We start from the raw sequence: 20,484 nt of genomic DNA on the forward strand, positions 1-20,484 counted from the left end.
AATCAATCTCGTTATCACCACAAATAATTCATAAATTACTATGTTAGCCTCTATCGTGAAATGGTAGTCTCTAGTGAACCAACGTTTTTCTCTTATCATATTTGCAGTTATTCGCTCTGTTGCTATTTCCTACAAACAGTTTTTCTTGTAAATTTAATACATGACCACTTTCTAGAAGTTCGGAATAATTTGGCTGATTGTTGTTGCATAAAACACTCTGAAATCCCACTGTTATTGTTTAGTCGGCCATAGCAACACGCTGTGAAACGACAGAGATATGAGCGCGATGATCGCATTAACTTACAATGTTTGCCACTCGCAGCGCAGCGGTGCATTTTTCCCAGCAGCGCACGGAGCCTATAGAAATATGCTTTTAATTTTGCCTGCACACTTTAAAATTTGACCTCATACCCCATATTTATATTGGATTAGGTATACAAAAGTCAAAAATATGTTCAGTTCAATGTTTGTCTGTCTCAACATCCTAGGAAAACAGCTTATCAGAATTCCTCAAAACTCAGTAATGTTCAGGAATGGTCTGGGCGTGCAAGAGACTCTTTATTATTACAATAGTTTGCAGTGGCATAGCTATATTATTGGGGTCAAAATAAGGAAAATAAAATTTCTGTGTTAATATTAGCTGTTTTAAAAAACTGTATATAGTAACAGAAAGCCTTTTTGATTGAACAGTGCAAGATAGTTGAGGAAAATAACAGACTGGGTAAGACAAGAGATCTTTACATAAGAATTGGAGATATCAGAGGGAAATTCCAGGTGAAGATTGGAATGATAAAAGATAAAAATGGAAAAGATCTTACTGAAGCAGAGGAGATTAAAGAAAGGTGGAAGGAATATGTAGGCAATTTGTATAGGAAAGATCGGAATACTCCTGATGTTGAAGTTACTATGTTGTCAGAGCCAGAACCAGATATCGTAGAAAGTGAGGTCAAGTGGGCCCTAGAAAGTATTGCAAACAATAAGGCAAGTGGTTACGATGGAATCCCAGCAGAACTGTTCAAAATCCTAGGAGAGGATGCTGTGAAAGTGCTACATTCAATATGTCAGCAAATATGGAAAACCCAGCAGTGGCCAAAAGATTGGAAAAACTCAGTGTTCATCCCAATTCCGAAGAAGGGCAGTGCTAAAGAATGTTCAAACTACCGAACAATCGCACTTATATCGCATGCTAGTAAGGTTATGCTCAAGATCCTGCAAAATAGGCTTCGGCAGTATGTAGATCGAGAACTACCTGAAGAACAAGCCGGCTTCCACAAAGGCAGAGGAACCAGAGATCAAATTGCTAATATTCGCTGGATTATGGAGAAAGCAAGAGAATTCCAGAAAGACCTGTACTTATGCTTTATTGACTATGCTCAAGCCTTTGACTGTGTTGACCACAGTAAATTGTGGCAAGTACTCAAGACTATGGGAGTACCAGATCATCTTATTTGCCTTATGAGAAATCTACTCTGATCAGGAAGCTACGGTGAGAACCCTATATGGAAGAACTGAATGGGTCAAGATTGAGAAAGGTGTACGTCAAGGCTGCATATTGTCACCTTATTTATTCAACATATATGCAGAGTATGTGATGAGGAATGCCAAATTAGATGAAACAGAAACTGGAGCTAAAATTGGTGGGAGAAATATAAATAACCTTAGATATGCTGATGACACCACCCTGATGGCAGAAAGTGAAGAAGAACGTAAGTATCTACTAATGAAGGTGTAAGAAGAAAGTGCAAAAGCTGGACTAAGGTTGAATGTCAAGAAAACAAAGATCATGGCAACTAAACCTATCACCTCCTGGCATATAAATGGTGAAACAATGGAGGTTGTTCCTAGTTTCATCTACTTAGGCTCCAAAATAACTGCTGACGGCGATTGCAGCCATGAAATTAAGAGACGCTTGCTCCTTGGTAGGAAGGCTATGGTCAACCTTGATAACATTTTCAAGAGTAGAGACGTAACTTTAAGAACGAAGATTCGTATCGTGAAAGCTATGGTCTTCCCAGTAGCAATGTACAGAAGCGAGACCTGGACAGTAAGAAAGGCTGAGTGTCGAAGAATAGACACATTTGAACTATGGTGTTGGAGAAAACTCCTTAGAGTTCCGTGGACTGCGAAGAGATCTAATAAGTCCATATTACAGGAAATCAACCCAGGCTGTTCACTGGAAGGTCAAATACTCAGACAAAAACTAAAGTACTTCGGTCATATTATGAGAAAACATGATTCACTGGAAAAGACCTTAATGCTGGGGAAGACTGATGGTAACAGGAGAAGAGGGCGACAACGGATGAGGTGGATTGATGGCATTAAGGAAGCCACTGCTCTCAATTTAGAAAGACTTCGGAAAATAGTACAGGACAGGAAGAAATGGCGCACTTTGGTCTATGGGGTCACGGAGAGTTGAAAACGACTAACAACAACAACAAAATATAATATCCAATCTGTTATGTTTCATGTATCTTTACCATGTGAGGAATAATAATTAACAATTATGGCCTGTATTTTGTACAAACTTCTAAATATTTCTAGCTTATAATCTCACTGTTTGATCCTCCATATATGTTATCTTGCTTCTGACATATGTGAAAGCCTCCATGACCTCCAGCCAGTCTGTGCCCAGCATACAGTTCATGTTTGTGCCATGTCTGCTTCCTGCTTGTATTTGGTCTTTGTTTTGTTGACTTTCATGTTAAAGATGTTGAAGGAGGTCTGCATCTACTCCAGGATCAGTATCAATTCCTGCTCTCTTTCAGCCAGCACAGCGATGTCATAATGTAGTTCACATCTAGGTTACTTTTTTTTCCTTGGATCCGTATTGCTCCTGTGTCTCCCATTAACATTTTAAGAAATAAACAGAGTGATGGAAGGAACTAAATGCAAAATCTTTTAACATTTAAGGGCTATAAATTGTGGTTCGGAGGAGTGGTAACAAACTACATTAAAAGGTGTGTGTTTACTTTTTAGATTCACTCTACTATGTTTACTGTTTCCTGCATTCCACAGGTCTGAAACAGAGAGTTCTTCCGAGTCAAGTGATTCATCATCTTCCTCAACACAATCTGTTAAGCTCCTTCAGAAGCTGAAAGAAGAAAGGTTGCGACAGGAAGAAGAAAGGAGACGTCAGAAAGAGTTGTTGAAAGCTACAGAGACACCAGAAGAGAAACGATTGAGGCGTCTGTTGAAGAAGGAAGCTAAAGAGCGTAAGAGGAAGGAACGGATGGGTTGGGACAATGATTATCTTCATTACACAAATACTGATAATCCATTTGGAGATGCTAATTTGCTGGCAACATTTGTATGGGCCAAGAAACTGGACAAAGAAGGGCTGAGTGGGGTAAGCAGAGAGGAACTGGAATTGCGAAACAGACAGAAACAAGAGGAGAACCGTCGAGAGCTGGAGAAGGTAATGTCCCAAGTTTTGTACAGTTTACTTTTCTGTCTTTAGTAGTGTTCTCAGTCAAAAGATGGTCGTAAGTATAATTTGTATAACTCTTCCAACTAGATTTGATAGTTTTCTCTAGCTTTTTAAATCTGTTATTGCACAGAAAAAAGATCCTAACCCTTTCTGTACCTTATGTCTGGACTTGCTATCCCCAGTTTTCACCGTGTTATTTTAGCATGTGAGGAAGACTGGGCATAGAGTTGAACAATTGTTCATAACATTAAAACTATTCAACATCATAATCTAAAATTTTAGAACTGTATTCCATATGATTTAATAATATCTGAGACTTCCTCTCCTGGAGTCCCTAGATAAGATTTGATTTCATCAGGTGTTGTTTCAGACCACTTACTTTCAACTTTTCCCACTTGAGCCTTCTGATACTCGGCATAGAGGTTAGTGTAATTCATTGAGTTCAAATGTGCCAGCTCTGTGAATGGGTCCTTTATTGCCAGTAAAGCGCAAGGGAGAGTAAATGGTGGTAATGAATGAACATTTGGTTGTAACCCACCGTCACCATCGGCATTTGTAAAACAGTGATTTACAACATCTACATCACTATCACTGTTCGTTACTGAGCTTCAAAATTTTGTTGTCCTTTCCAGATTTGGACACAACAATATCACAGAGAGTTGCTTTCCATCTTGATCACAATTACTCCATTTCATCTGACAAGAAAATTCCCCCTTCTATTGACATCAAGTATGTTACCGAAATGTGCATAGTTGTACACTACTGTTTCATTTATTCATCAAGAAACTTTAAGATCCCTTTATCTTGGGATAATTTTCGAAGTGGTATTTTATGAATAACACAGTCCGACTCCTGGCTGAATGGTCAGCGTTGAGTTTGTCAGTTCAGAGGGTCCCGGGTTTGATTCCCGGCTGGGTTGGAGATTTTAATTGCCTCTGATTAATTCTTCTGGCCCGGGGACTGTGTGTTTGTGTTTGTCCGAACACTTACCTCTTCATATTCACACAACACACTACACTACCAACCTCCACAGAAACACGCAGTAGTGATTACATCCCTCCATACAGGGTTGGCGCCAGGTAGGGCATCTGGCTGTAAAACAGGGCCAAATCCACATGTGCGACACAGTTGGCACCCGCGACCCCACAGTGATTTACAACATCCACATCGCTATCACTGTTCGTTACTGAGTTTCAAAATTTTGTGCTCCTTTCCAGATTTGGACAGGTGTGGGAAAAAGGGGTAGAAAAGGAAGAAGATTTTATGAATAACACATCTTTTACATCAATATATGTCAAATAGTGACAATGAAGAAAAAAATCAAAGACTCTTTAGACATTTAGACCTTTTATCTTGTCAAGGACAAGTTGTTTTTAATATGCATGGTTAATTGTGTTTTACTTATGTAACCTGTGTTTTTGTGCATATTTTAACTGTCAAGCAAGATTACGGCTTAAGATCTTTTCTATGAAAATCTAAACACATAGGCGACCAACTAATTTAAAAATAAATTAATGTTATTTTAATCTAAGAAAAATCGTAAGATTTTAAAGTGGTGGAAAGGTGGAACTTCTCAAACGTACAAGTTGGAATTTGTTATAGACCTATCTGTGTCGGTGCGACATACAGCAACATGTAAAAAAAAAAAATAAAAAAAAATAAAATGGTATGTTCTTATCATATACCCTGTGTTTCCTATATTTTTTTTTTTTGCTAGTGGCTTTACATCGCTCTGACACAGATAGGTCTTATGGTGACGTTGGGAGAGGAAAGGCCTAGAAGTTGGAAGGAAGCGGCCATGGCCTTCATTAAGGTACAGCCCCAGCATTTGCCTGGTGTGAAAATGGGAAACCATGGAAAACCATCTTCAGGACTGCCAACAGTGGGATTCGAACCCACTATCTCCTCTGGATGCAAGCTCACACAAATATTATAATAATTATTTATAGATCCACCTGTTCAATACAATTTTATTTTATTTTTATTTTTTAATTTTATTTTTTATGAGAAAGCTTAGTTCCTTTTGTGGATCATTGCAAGTATCCAGGTGTTAACACAAGGAAAGATCTTCATTGGGGCAATCACACAAATGGGATTGCAAATAAAGGGCACAAATCTCTGCACATGGCTATGAGGGCGTTCAGGGGCTGCAGTAAGGATGCAAAGGAGAGGGCATACAAGTCTCTGGCAAGACCCCAGCTAGAGTATGGCTCCAGTGTACGGGACCATCACCAGGATCACCCGATTGTATTGTATTGTATTGTATTGAACAGGTGGATCTATAAATAATTATTATAATATTAGCAGACGTGCCAAGTCTCCCGATTTGAGCGGGAGATTCGCGATATTTCATCGTTCCTCCCGATCGCCGGGTCCGATCTCCCAATTTTCAGAGCAATTTTCGTATTATTTTAAACTCCTGCGGATTTCCTCGTTCTATCGATATATGTCTGAGTATGGCTGGTCGATAGTACGTAGTTCTAATAGTGATACCAGATGGCAGTACGGGGCACGGTGGCCAGTCATGTGCTCGTCTTTGGTCTATATTACAGTCATTCTCTTTGCAAGCGAGTCAAGCAGTCTCTTTGGAGTAACCTAACCTCAGAAGTAGCACACAATAGTCGCTCTACCCGGGGCAAGACCTGCAGAAGTGCTCGTGTTGTGCCTTAATATTTGTTTTGGCCAAAATGTCAAAAAAGAAATATGATGCAATGTTTAAAAGTGCTTATAGGGAAGAGTTTCCGTGTTTGAGTGAATCCAGAAACGGACCAACGTTCACATTCTGTACTATATGTAGGTGTGATATTTTCAGTTGCACATGGTGGGAAATGCGATATACTCAAGCATATGCAAACGAAAAAACATAAGTAGAGTGTCCAGTGTCCAGAAACCAGAAAGTGAACTTTTCATGTAAAAACCAAGATTTAAATCCTGTGACTAATGCCGAGGCGTTATTTACGTCATTTATAGTAGAACATAACCTGCCTATAAATTGTGCCGATCATACAGGACCTTTGTTTGGTAAAATGTTTCCTGATTCGGAAATCACTAAACGATATGGGTGTGCTAGAACGAAAAGAGTGGCTATCATTACAGAAATGTGCATGGAAGAAAAGGGGAAAATTGTATCACATTTGCAGGTGAATGCATTTTCTGTTGCTACTGATGGTAGTAATAAAAGCGACTTGAAAATATGTCCCATTGTTGTAACATTTTTTAGGCCTGAACTCAATGAAATTCAGAGTTGTCTACTCTCTGTGCCTAATTTAGAAGGGGATGCTACTGGAGCTAACATTGCCAATCTTTTGTTCTCAACTTTTCGGGAATTCTGCATTCCCATAAAAAACTGCCTAGCTCTCGGTGCTGATAATGCTCCAGTAACTGTAGGATTAAAGAATGGTGTGGCAGGATGTTTGAAGCGGGGAAATAGTAACATAATCATCGTAGGCTGCTCTTGTCACCTAATTAATCTTGCTGCCGAGAAGGGTGCGGCGTGCTTGCCCGTAAATGTAGATGAAAGTATAATTGATATATTTTATTATCTGAAAAGGAGTGCAAAGAGGAAAGAAAAGTTCAGAGAATTTCAGACTTTACACAGCACAGAGATCAGGAAAATTCTGAAGCATGTGCCTACTCGATGGTTATCACTAAGAAGGTGTTTAGATAGGATTTTGCTTCAGTGGGACCCTTTGGTTACATTATTCAGGAGCGAAATTGTGAGTAAGGGTTCTCAGATGGGAACTTTGAAGACTTACAAAATTCCTAAGCACAGTTTAAGTGCAGATGTGTCTTGTTTGTCTGAAAAGGTTAAGGATTGTCATAACATTTCACCTCACTCCTCAGTTAAAAGGAAAACCTAGTCATCAGTTTCACTAACAAAAAATGAAACTACTGATGACACCAAGAGCCATGCATTGTCACGTGAAGAATGACTTTTCATGTTCCTTTCATCAAATTTACATAAATCTTTTTGCCTTTTTCTCAAGTTTTATGGATATCTTTGAGAATCCAAACATTGCTCTTCATTCAAGTATGCCGCACATCCACTTATTGAGGTCAGTTTTGGAGGAACTGTTGAACACCTTGAAGTCTGAGGAAAAGTGCATATTCTTTAAGTCTGTTAGAAAGTGTTTCTCTTCATCGTGTGACTACATGGTACACAAATTTCCATTCAAAGATGTTTTAATTAATGCAGAAGTTGCATATATTTCTGCTATAAGTAAGGCATCATTTTCTAGCCTTAGATTTTTCATTAATAAGTGTCCGAACATTTTGACTAGTGAAACGGAACATTTGGATAAAGAAACTGATATTCTGCACTCCCAGTTCTGTAACTTTCAGCTCGAAGAAGCAGACCTGGCAAAAGGAAGAATTGATGTTCAGTGGGCATTGGTAGGTCAGATGAAATCAGCTGATGGTGTACTTAAATATGACAGACTCCCTAAGGTGATGCTTGCTATTTTATCAATTTCACATAGCAATGCAGAATGTGAAAGGATTTTTAGCAGAGTCACAAAGACAAAAACACAGATCAGATCCTTGCTCTCTGAACAAACTTTGGAGAAACTTTTAACCTTGAAATCAGTTCAGCAAGGCAAGTGCTTTGAGCAAAAATTTAGTTTCGAGTTTCTGAAGAGGGCTAAGGGCCTGTACTACGACTGTCAGGTAAACAGCCAGATAGGTAGGCTGCAGTTTTGCAAACTAGAAGTTAAATATTTTCTTGCGTACTACTAACGGATTTTAACGGCGGTATTGTAATGCGGAAGATGTAGTAACATTTTTATTGGGTTGGTAATAAGGTTACTGAAAATATAGTGAAATTTAGCACGGTGGTATACTTGTTCCCTGGTGAATTTGTTTGTTTAGCTCTATTCCTTTTGAAATTGTATTACTAGAATCCAATATCAGACTCTTATTAAGCTATAATGTGGAAGTTCAGGTCAAAAACAGAATTAGAACTGAAATCTAAACATACGAAGAAATGTTAAAATTAATTAACTATGTAACTAAACTGTTATAGAAAATAAAAAGGCTGAAAATGTAACCTGGATGCAAAAGTTAAGATTCAGGTTATGTATCTTTTTTTGTCTAGTACTATTTACGAGGATGCGCGTTACGGTGAAAGTAAAGTTTATATTCGTAATTAATGCCACTGATGCAGCGTAGGATCATTAATTTGATTATTAATTCAATTTCTTGCTTGCTCATTGAATTGTCAGTTTCTTTCTTTTCAATACAATGTGAGAATAGTTATTAGCAAGCATTTATCTCAATTTAATGTAAATACTTAGTAGCAAGTTGTTATGAAGTCGAAGAAATATAACCTCCTTAACATTAATAGCAAGTTGTTATGAAGTCGAAGAAATATAACCTCCTTAACATCCTCACTCGACGGACGAATCGCCAAGAACAACGTTGTATACCTTTACCCCATATGTGCGTCGCGGATAGATTTGGAATAGAACCCACGCTTTTGACACACATTCTAATGATTAGGAGATGTGTACTATCACCTCTAGTACCCTACCAACTAACATTTAGAAGGTAAAAAAAGTTAAACTATTGGGACTCGAACCCACGAAGAAATGCATAGTAGCAAACGATGTTGCCCTAATGACCACAGCTAACCAGAAGCTTGCTGTTGACTTGCTTGTGTCCAACTCATATAGTCAGTAGCAACAACTTGCTAGATTGGGAAATCTTTTAAGAATTCTGTGATAGTCGGACCGGAAGCATGCCATATTTATAAATATATACATAGATTACATTGTAACAACTTAAATTTCGTACAACATCATGCAGATGTAGATTTTATCTTTAGGTGTAGCCATCTTGATTCTTACAGTAGCGTCCCCGATAGGAGCGAAGTCCCAGATAAGTGCGTTGACTGCCTCTACAACTTCGGCATAGCTAACCTTGAGAATATTCTCCCAGATTGCACATAAACAAAAGTCGTAGTACGCGTTTTCAACCGAACTTCCAGATAAATGTACTAACTGACGCATAAATTTAAACCGAACTTTTATCTGGCTGTCGTAGTACAGGCCCTAAGTCAGTTACTGGTGTGTTGAACAACAATTAGTCGTAATGTGATCACCATGTTGAAGGATGAGAAGTCACATGTTCCTACAGTTCAGGTATGTCCAGTATTTAGTATTCACATGTAAATGATGAAAAATATATATATGTAGGCCAAATAGAATTGTTAATGTATTGAATTATAATGAATTTGTACATGTTCTGCCATCAGTGATGTGTTGTAATACGTCGCGATTCGCTGCGAAATTTCTCCTGATTTTTCACTTTTGAAAGTTGGCATGGCTGTGTTAGTGATTTACGTCATCTTCAATACTGAACCAAAATGAGAATAGTTACTTGCAAGCTCACAGCCACGCGCCTCTAACCGCACGGCCAACTCACACGGTGTTTCCTATATAGAAATGGTTGCATGTTTTGTTGTCCTTTAAACCCATAATAGTATTTTATACACCAAAGTTACCAAGTACTTACAGTGCATCTATTCATTCTGTTTTAAATTATGTGTTGACGTGTATTTTAGGTGAAAAAACGTCGTCAGGAACGTGAACTTGAACGACAACAAAGGGAAGAGGAGATGGCAATGATGCAAAGGAGCAAGGAAGCTGCTCAGTTCCAAGAGTGGGAGCGGCAGGAAGATCAGTTTCATCTGGAGCAGGCACGTCTGCGGTCGTGTATTCGGATACAAGATGGGAGAGGTATGCTACAAATGTATTTTAGCATTAAGGAAAATAGTTACCAAAAGGTATTTTTTGTTGACTTATGATATTTCCTATTTTAGCAAAACCCATTGATTTGCTAGCCAAATACATCAGTGCAGAAGAGGAAGTGGATGCAGTGGAGATGCACGAACCATATACCTATCTGAATGGACTTACTATCAAAGATCTAGAAGATCTCATTGAGGACATCAAGGTAAAGACTCAACAAAATGCTCTGTAATATTTTTCTTTTCAGTACATACATACATATCCCACGTCGTTCCATCTTAAGCGATGGGTCGGCAAACGAGGCTTCTCCATCAGTTGCGGTCCCTGAACTTCTCTCCTTCTTCAATGCTTTCCAAAGTATGTCCTCTCTGTTGAATGTCAATCTTCACCATGTCCTTGTACCTGAGTCTTGGTCGCCCTCTTGGTCTTTTGTCTTCAAGTTTTAGATCGTACATTTTTTTTGGTAATCTGTTATCACCCATGCGTCGCATATGTCCATACCATCTCGGTCGCTGCACTGTTATTTTGTCCTGCAGTCTTACAACTTGAGCCTGCTTGCGGATTTCCTCATTACGGACTCTGTCCCTCCGTGTTTTGCCGATCATGCTACGGACAAATTTCATTTCTGCTGCCTGGATTCTACTAACATCTTTGTTTCTCATGGTCCATGTTTCGCAACCATAGGTCAGGATTGGTACGTAATAAGTTTCATATATGACTCTCTTACATTTTGTTGGTATTTTCTTGTTCCATATTATGTCTTTAACTATTTTGTAAAAGTTGCTACCTGCCTGAATTCTGTGGGAAATTTCCTTATCTATAGAACCAGTATCAGAGATAACACTTCCAAGATATTTGAATTGATGGTTCATCTGTAGCTGTTTCCCCTCCATTTCAATGTGTCCCATTGGTTGCCCATATCTCTTCATGACCATAACCTCACTTTTCTCTTGGCTGAAGATGAGTCCATATTCTTTAGCAGATTCTGCCCAGGAGTGTATTTGTCCTTGAAGATCTTCTTTAGAGTCTCCCCACAAGCATATATCATCCGCGAACAATATAACTTTCATTTTCTTACCTCCAATGGTTTGGTGAACTTTTCTCTGAATCTCGTTCATCACAGTGATGAAAAGAAGAGGAGACAGAACACCACCCTGTCTTAACCCAGATTTTATATCAAAGGTTTCAGTCATTCCTACAGGTGTTTCGACTTTACTTCGGGTATCTTCATACAAATTCTTGATCCGGTGTATCATGTCATCCTGTATTCCAATTTTCTTCAGTGCTTCCCACACCTTCTCTCTATTCACTGCATCAAATGCTTTCTTGATATCCAGAAAGGCTAACCACAAATCTCGGTTGTGTTCATAGTATTTTTACATTAACTGACGGACTGTAAAGATTAAATCAGTTGTTGATCTCCCCTTCCTGAATCCATACTGTTCTTCGAAGAGGTTCTCTTCAATAAGGGGTCTGATTTTACGCTCTATAATTCTTTCATAAAGTTTACCAACTTGAGATGTTAAAGTGATGCCTCTATAGTTGGAACATTTCTTTCTGTCTCCTTTCTTGAAGATTGGAGTTATGATGCCTGTTTTCCAATCGACTGGTATGTCCCCTTCTTTCCAGATCTTACGAAAGAGTCTGTAGATCCAATGTTTTCCAGAAATGCCCATTGCCTTGATCATTTCTCCATTAATTTCATCAGCCCCTGCTGATTTTCCAGTTTTGATATATTTCCAGGCATATTCTACATCATTCCATGTTAATTCTAGTCAGAGGCAGACTTGCAGGAGGTAGTACAGGTACTGCCTTTTTGTGCAGGCTGCATGCAATTCACATTTAGTAATTCATCAAAGTAAGTCCTCCAAGTCTCTTTGATCTTCTCATCTTCAGTGATCAGATTTTCATTATCATCTCTTAGGTATTTGGAGTGTTCTTTATCTCTTTTTCTATTTTTCATCATCCCATATAATATTTTCTTATTACCATTAACATTCTCTTTCAATTCATCACTCCACTTGTTCAACCACTTCTCTCGTTCTTCTGTAACAACTTTGTTTGCTTGTTTTTTAGCAACCCTGTATAGTTCCTTATTTTGATCAGTCCGGTTCTTGAAATATTTTCTGAACATGTTGTTCTTGTTCAGGACAGCAGTTCTTGTTCTGTCATTCCACCATGGAGTTTCCTTCCATCTTCTTGTGCCACTGGTTCGTCCACAAACCTTCTCAGTTATCATTACTAGATTTTCTTTCAGATCCTTCCATTCCTCCTCAACTGTTCTTTCATCTGTCTTTGGTATCACTGGTTTGATGTTTTCTTGGAACTCTATTAATCTATCATTGTCCTTCAGCTTCCAGGTCTTGAGTTTCTTTACCTGTGTGGTTCTTACTTCTTTTAACTTGTTAAACTTTAAGTATCCAATGAGGAGTCTATGATCACTTTCCAGGGAGACACTAGGAATCACTTTTACATCTAACAGTCTATTTTGTAGTTGTTTCTCGATCAAAAGGTAATCTATAAGAGATTCACTTTTTCCATCCCATCCATATCTTGTGACCTTATGGCTTTTTTGTTTTTGATACCATGAGTTCCTTATTATAAGGTTGTTCCTCAGGCAGAGGTCAAGTAGTCTAGTTCCTTCTGGGTTTCGTGGACCCCATCCATGTGCTCCTAGAATATTTTCATATCCATCTCTCACAGTTCCTACTTGAGCATTCATATCCCCTATGATAATTGTTCCATCTCCTCTTATTCTTTCCTCTAAGTCTTCTTCAAAATGTTCTTTTTCTTCATCTTCACAACCAGTCTGTGGTGCATAGCACTGAATGATGTTGATGTTCTGGGAAGAATCCAATTTCAGCATTATGTGAAGAATCCGATCAGAAACATATTTTACTTCTACTACATGATCTTTCATTTGATGATCCATAACAACACCAACTCCATTTTTTGCTTGATCTCCACCTGACCAAAATAGATGGTATCCCTCTCTGAGTTCCTTTGATCCTTTTCCCTTCCACTTGGTTTCACTGAGTCCCAGTATGTTTATGTTCCTTGTTTTCATTAAGTCTACACATTCCTCTATTTTGCCAGTTAGTGTCAGAATGTTTAGCGTGGCAATTTTGATTTCAGTCTCATATCGAGTTTTGTGTGTTCTCCTCTTTGGTTGTGATGGAGCATCGGGTATTGAACCGTCATTAATATCATTACCAATGAGGGAACTGGAGTCATTATTCTGGTGATTACAGTATTTCCATCCGAGGCCTTGTTTAGTTTTGAAAGCAATTCCAAATTATTCAGAAGCTGGCTTGCTGGGCCTATCACTTCCGAAGATTTTTCTGTCGGGGTTATCTCCCTTAGCCTTTAATAGTCCCCTATCAACCTGCAAGGCAGAAGGCCCTGAGTCAGATCTCAGGGATCAGATATTGCCTCTTCCGCCAGATCCGCCGTACCAGTGATTTTCACTTCCGCCTTCACTGCCGTTGAGGTCTTCACCCGTATCCCTGGGCATGGGTTCTTGTTATACCCCACAGGACTGGGTCCCCGACTGAACTCGGCCATCCTATCACTCCGGCCTACTGAAGTGTAGGGTGCCCAACCCCGCGACGTGGACGCGCCAGACTGGAATTACTCAAGTGGAGGAATAGGGAAGGTGGCCCTATCTCCCTTGAGCCGAGTTAATGGTTGTGTATGGTGCCATAACCAAAGGCTTTTCTTTTCAGTGATTTTTTCATTTGACTTACGCATATTGAGTCCTCTGCCTGAAGGCTGGTTGGATCCTCAATAGTTATGCCATCAGCTGTCGTAGATAGCCTAGGCACACATGAAGGGGTGTAGTTAGGAAATGAGGATTGATCTACCCATGCTTTCCTCACCATGCCAGAAGGTGTTATTACATATCGGTCTCACAAGCCCACTTGAACCAAACCTATGAACAACGCTTTCATACCATTCATCACAGAGACTGGCTCTGTAAGAAATGGTGCTGCTAGCTTCGCTCATACCTGAGTTACTTTCTTATTGACAAAGTCACAGGTGAGACTGAAACAGGTCAGTGAAAGTAACAACCTTGTTCTAATTACTGACTGCAGAATAAAATTGACCTATGATATTTCTTTCTACTCAATATCAAACCAGAACTAGCTGTTTCTTTGGCAACTGTATTTGTTTTTGTTTTTAATATCACATTGAATGTTCCATACCACAATATCTCCATTGAATTGTATTACAGTCAAACCTTGTTAGAGGTTTCTGCAGGGGACAAAAAAATGAACATGTTAAGCGAGAAAACGTACTACTGAATACACGAATAAAATCTATCCAACAGGGATATGGAAATACTAGATATGATTTTTCCAACATAAGGGGATTTTACATTGTGTATCCGCGGGTACTGTGAAACTCTATGAGAAGAGAGTATTAAAAGAGGTGAAAAAACACGAGAGAACAAATATGAGAACTTATTCCGCTGGGGCTTATAACTTAAGGTTAGTGCACTGAAAAGTGTTATAAACATCAAACAACAAATATGAAAACATTTGAACGTGGTCCATAAAAATATCAAAGTATTTTTGCCGATCACACTCTTTCTAAAATAAATATCGGAGAAAGCCTTTTATATTGGACCAGTGGGTTATTATACATTATTTTTCTGGTCAATCACTTAGACAATGAATTGGAGGTTATACACGGCCATGTGCGACTGCAGCAGAATGACTTTGGCCGCCATTTTGAATCAAACTAAACTTCGACCAGCCAAGATCAATTTGAATGATCAAGTCGAAACTGGAAGGTGCGAGTTTCAACATTTCGCCAACTGCGCGCTTAAAAATGTAGATGCCAGTCGACTTGCCGACGAACTTTAATTTTGTCTTCATTGGTAAGGAATTTCACGACTTTTCCATATCCATAATTAGACTATCACAAGACAAATATGCACCACGCTGGTCAACATCACACGATCACATCACATCGCGACAAATATTTGCTATGATAAAGATGTTTATTCCCATAGGGAACCTGAAATATTTATCTCATAGTGCATTGGCACTGCCGGTGGCTCCAAGTAACCTACTCAGTGGCCTCCGCGGTATGCACTAGCCATGCGTCTTGGTAGGTGTGTTATTTACCAACCGATGAGCCCAACTTAGCACACTGGGGTGAAACACTGGCAACCAGGAATGAGCTGGAAAATTTATAATGTCCAATAACGGACCAACTATATAAATATTTGCTACCCGTCACTGTACAACTAAACATGAAATACACATCTAACTTCTGAATGGAATGCGAAATACAGGCTCATTGTGTTATTCTGCAGTTTTGCTGCTAACCGGCAAGCAAAACTGAGTATTTCTGACATTAATGGCTTGCTCCTCGAAGGTGAAATTTATCCTGTGAAGTTCAAGAATTCAAGGCGTTTTCCAGTTATCACACAACTGCAGCGAGGGCTCTTACCTGAGTTGGAAATCAGTTCCTTCCACCAGGGATGACAAATAATATTTTCAGGGATAGGAAAAATGTGATCGTACTAAGCGGTAATAGCGAAAATTCTTAACGTGATAAGTGAGGTATTTTTATATAGATTTAATACAATGAGAATTGGGGCTACGAATTTACGACGCGCTAAGCATGAAAACGTGTTAATGAGAAACGCACTAACGAGGTTTCACTGTATTTGCTTAGAAATATGGCCTAAACCCATTTTGCTATCTTCTTTGGAGTGTATGGCTCTGCATTCTAACAAATCTCACATGACCATAATGGTTTGCCTTAGTTATGAGGCAGGCTTATCAGGTCATGATTTTTCATGTAAATGGAACTTGTTTCATTTAACCTTACCTGAACTTTACATGTTTATACATGACATTTGTTAATTACCTGCTTTTTCTGTGATAAGTCCCTGCATTTTAATTCAAAAAGACACTTGTTACTCCAAATTGTAACAATCATTCCAACTAGACCATGGCTCTGAAATTGGTAGATCCCTACTCTCTAACTTAATTACTACTAGAGGCCCCATTCTGCTCTGCAGCATTCATTATAAATAGGTGAGATAACTCATCTAGATATGACTGTGGTAGTCATATTGTTTTGCCTGCCCTTTTCAATGGTTTTATGAATATTTAATAAGAAGTGCGCAGTATGCCACAGTTCATAGTCAGAATTCATCCATTCTGACGTCGCCATGGCCTGCTCGGTAAAAATCTTATCTATATATTCACTTTTTTAAATCCTGCAGTTCCTGAAGTAAAGCTTAGTATTGTGTCATAGAAGGCAATGATATTTTTAATCGTAGTTTAGATATAGAATGGTTGTCTTGTGAGCTCATAGGTTAGTCTCGAAGTAGCGTTTTTTGCCAGGCAGAGAACATTAAGATACATGGCCTTCACTCTTGCTGGTGCAGCTAGATTATCCTTCGATAGGTGTTCCCGGATAATGTTTAAGGCGTATGTTATGATGGGGTCTCTTTGTACGTAGACTTTTTTTCTCTTAGCAGCATGTAAGTTATTAGGAATGCTCTGCCATCTGTTGAGTATATTTGGAAGCTGGGAAAGGTTAGAGAATGAAAGAGTATCTAGCAGGCAATAGTATTCTCAAATTCTTCTGTGGCTTGACAAGTAGTAATCAAACATGGCTGTATGCAATGACATTACAGAGGAATATTAATGACAGTGTTAGTCGCTTAGCAACCTGCTAAGTACAGGAATAAAACGCAAATGAAGCAAATCGATCCATTAGAACAGACGGGCAGATCTGCCAAAGCTGTTTTTAGTAAACTCTTTTAATATATATATTATTATACACTGACTGACAGTGACAATGCAACACCAAGGAGGAGTGGTTCGAAAGGGATGAAAGTTGGGGAAAAAACAGAGACGGCACGGATGAATAATTGATGTTTATTTCAAACCGATATGCAGGTTACACAATGCGCACGGCATCGACTCAGTAGGATGTAGGACCACCGCGAGCGGCGATGCACGCAGAAACACGTCGAGGTACAGAGTCAATAAGAGTGCGGATGGTGTCCTGAGGGATGGTTCTCCATTCTCTGTCAACCATTTGCCACAGTTGGTCGTCCGTACGAGGCTGGGGCAGAGTTTGCAAACGGCGTCCAATGAGATCCCACACGTGTTCGATTGGTGAGAGATCCGGAGAGTACGCTGGCCACGGAAGCATCTGTACACCTCGTAGAGCCTGTTGGGAGATGCGAGCAGTGTGTGGGCGGGCATTATCCTGCTGAAACAGAGCATTGGGCAGCCCCTGAAGGTACGGGAGTGCCACCGGCCGCAGCACATGCTGCACGTAGCGGTGGGCATTTAACGTGCCTTGAATACGCACTAGAGGTGACGTGGAATCATACGCAATAGCGCCCCAAACCATGATGCCGCGTTGTCTAGCGGTAGGGCGCTCCACAGTTACTGCCGGATTTGACCTTTCTCCACACCGACGCCACACTCGTCTGCGGTGACTATCACTGACAGAACAGAAGCGTGACTCATCGGAGAACACGACGTTCTGCCATTCCCTCATCCAAGTCGCTCTAGCCCGGCACCATGCCAGGCGTGCACGTCTATGCTGTGGAGTCAATGGTAGTCTTCTGAGCGGACGCCGGGAGTGCAGTTCTTCTTCAACCAATCGACGGGAAATTGTTCTGGTCGATATTGGAACAGCCAGGGTGTCTTGCACATGCTGAAGAATGGCGGTTGACGTGGCGTGCGGGGCTGCCACCGCTTGGCGGCGGATGCGCCGATCCTTGTGTGCTGACGTCACTCAGGCTGCGTCTGGACCCCTCGCACGTGCCACATGTCCCTGTGCCAACCATCTTCGCCACAAGCGCTGCACCGTGGACACATCCCTATGGGTATCGGCTGCGATTTGACGAAGCGACCAACCTGCCCTTCTCAGCCTGATCACCATACCCCTCGTAAAGTCGTCTGTCTGCTGGAAATGCCTCCGTTGACGGCGGCCTGGCATTCTTAGCTATACACGTGTCCTGTGGCACATGACAACACGTTCTACAATGACTGTCGGCTGAGAAATCACGGTACGAAGTGGGCCATTCGCCAACGCCGTGTCCCATTTATCGTTCGCTACGTGCGCAGCACAGCGGCGCATTTCACATCATGAGCATACCTCAGTGACGTCAGTCTACCCTGCAATTGGCATAAAGTTCTGACCACTCCTTCTTGGTGTTGCATTTGCTCTGTCAGTCAGTGTATAATGTTTTATAATTATATATATTAGTAGCTGAATTACCCATCGTTGATGGATGACCACTTAAAACAACCACCACCACTAGACTGTGAAACCAAAACACACTGAATAAGGCTAGGGACTTGTGCGCTTCATTAATTCATTCCTTCCTTCAATAATTCATGATTTTCAGAAATTGTTTCCCATATCAAGAGATTTCTCTGCTTCCATGAGCTTTATTGCTTGCTACACAGTCTGTGGTCAAACATTGTTTGCAATGTATAGAGAATAATGGTAGATATTTTGAACAGTTTGACTAGCCATATTAATGTTTGTAGACTGTATTTCTGAGTTAATTACATCAAAATGTAAATTTCATTTTTGGGGTAGCAACTTATGCCGCACCCTGTATTTCAAGCCTGAAAAATGGTATTTCCTCTGTGGAAACTGATATAATCATAATGTTTCTATTCTTCTTCTTCTTATTTCATGACCACATAGGATCACTTTAGTCACTCCGTCGTTCAGGTCTCTTTGAAGGAATTGTTCGGGCTTTGCGGTCCTCCCAGTATTTCTTCAGACGCTCCGATCTTCGTGCCCTTTCCTCAGTTGAAAATGTGCGTGTTGTTGGTTTGTTTTGTGTAAGGGTAAAGCAGATGTTTGTATTCTTGAGTTTTGTATTCAATTTTATCTTATTTGTGGGTGTCTTCTGTTGTAAGGCCTATTTCCTTCAGATCCTCTCTTACTTCTCTGATCCCTTTACATCCTGTTGTGGTATTTTTTGAGACGAGATTCTGTTGTACTAGTTGTTTCAGAAGTCTCGAATCGTGCATCCTCATGATATGTCCAAAGAATCCCTGTCTCCTCTTACGCATAGTATCTGTAATGGGTTCTAGCTCTTTGTACACGACTTTGTTAGGTATTAATCGCCACTGTCTATCTTTCTGGTATTTTTGTTGATGTAGGTTCTTCCAATCCTCCTTTCAATTTTCTGAAGTCTGTCAGTCTTTGATTGTTTATTCAGGTGAAAAAGTGTTTCTGCTGCATATGTAGCTTCCGGTTTTATAACTGTGTTGTAGTGTTTTATTTTTGCTCACCTGAATAAACAATCAAAGACTGACAGACTTCAGAAAATTGAAGGGAGGATTGGAAGAACCTGCATCAACAAAAATACCAGAAAGATAGACAGTGGCAGTTAATACCTAACAAAGGTAGACATGGTTTATGGTGTGTGGGTTACTGTAGTCACGTCCTAGTTCGTGAACCATAGGCAAAACTGAGTGGCCTAGTAAGTGGTCCTGAGAGTCGGGATACCAGTTGCTATGGAATGGGAGTGGGCATATCGGACATATTCTGAGTCGTGGCCCTCCTTGTGCTCAGGCGGCTAGGACTATACAATCCATCGGTGGTCCATAACCCGTTAGAGGAGAGATCCTCACTTGGACTATGTGTAAGTAGGGTAGCATCCTGCTTCATGAATTTACCAAGCTCAGAACATTTTAAGCAAGCCTTGGACCTATGGGAGTAACGGAGTCCCACTCCTATTTGACAGGCGAGGGACTCCTTGGAAACAACTTGGCGAACGAAATGGAATTTGATGGGGAGCTGTCAATATTAATGGGGCTTATGGAAGAAAAAAATAGAACTGGCTGAGTCAGCAAAGAGGATGAATCTGGATGTGCTAGGAGTAAGTGATATTCGGGTAAGGGAAGATAATGAGGAAGAGATAGGAGATTATAAAGTGTACTTGACGGCTGTTAGAAAGGGAAGGGCAGAATATGGGGTAGGGCTATTTATCAGGAATACCATTGCACAAAATATAGTTTCTGTTAGGCACGTAAATCAGCGAATGTGGGTAGATTTGGCAATTAGAGGAATTAGGACGAGAATTGTCTCACTGTATTCACCATGTGAGGTTGCATATGAGGATGAAGTTGACAACTTTTATGAAGCATTGAGTAACATCGTGGTCAGGGTCAACACCAAGGATAGAACAGTGCTAATGGGTGATTGCAGTGCAAGAGTTGGAAATAGAACTGAAGGATATGAAAGGTAAATGTGGGGTAGATATGGAAGCTAATAGGAATGGAAGCGTTTGCTGGACATCTG

At 40.1% G+C, this 20,484-nt stretch overlaps 1 protein-coding gene across 1 annotated transcript in view; it reads left to right on the forward strand.

Moving 5' to 3' along the window:
* Positions 1-20,484, forward strand: part of cactin (cactin, spliceosome C complex subunit) — a 197,070-nt gene that overhangs the window by 14,756 nt on the left and 161,830 nt on the right. Inside the window, exons 3-5 of the mRNA XM_067147717.2 lie at positions 3,016-3,415; positions 9,987-10,161; positions 10,245-10,378. Of these exons, the coding sequence (XP_067003818.1) occupies positions 3,016-3,415; positions 9,987-10,161; positions 10,245-10,378 (709 nt within the window). The remainder of the gene's footprint in view (positions 1-3,015; positions 3,416-9,986; positions 10,162-10,244; positions 10,379-20,484) is intronic.

This window comes from Anabrus simplex, chromosome 5 (genome assembly GCF_040414725.1).
Source record: "Anabrus simplex isolate iqAnaSimp1 chromosome 5, ASM4041472v1, whole genome shotgun sequence".
In the NCBI taxonomy this organism is placed as follows: Eukaryota; Metazoa; Arthropoda; class Insecta; order Orthoptera; family Tettigoniidae; genus Anabrus; species Anabrus simplex.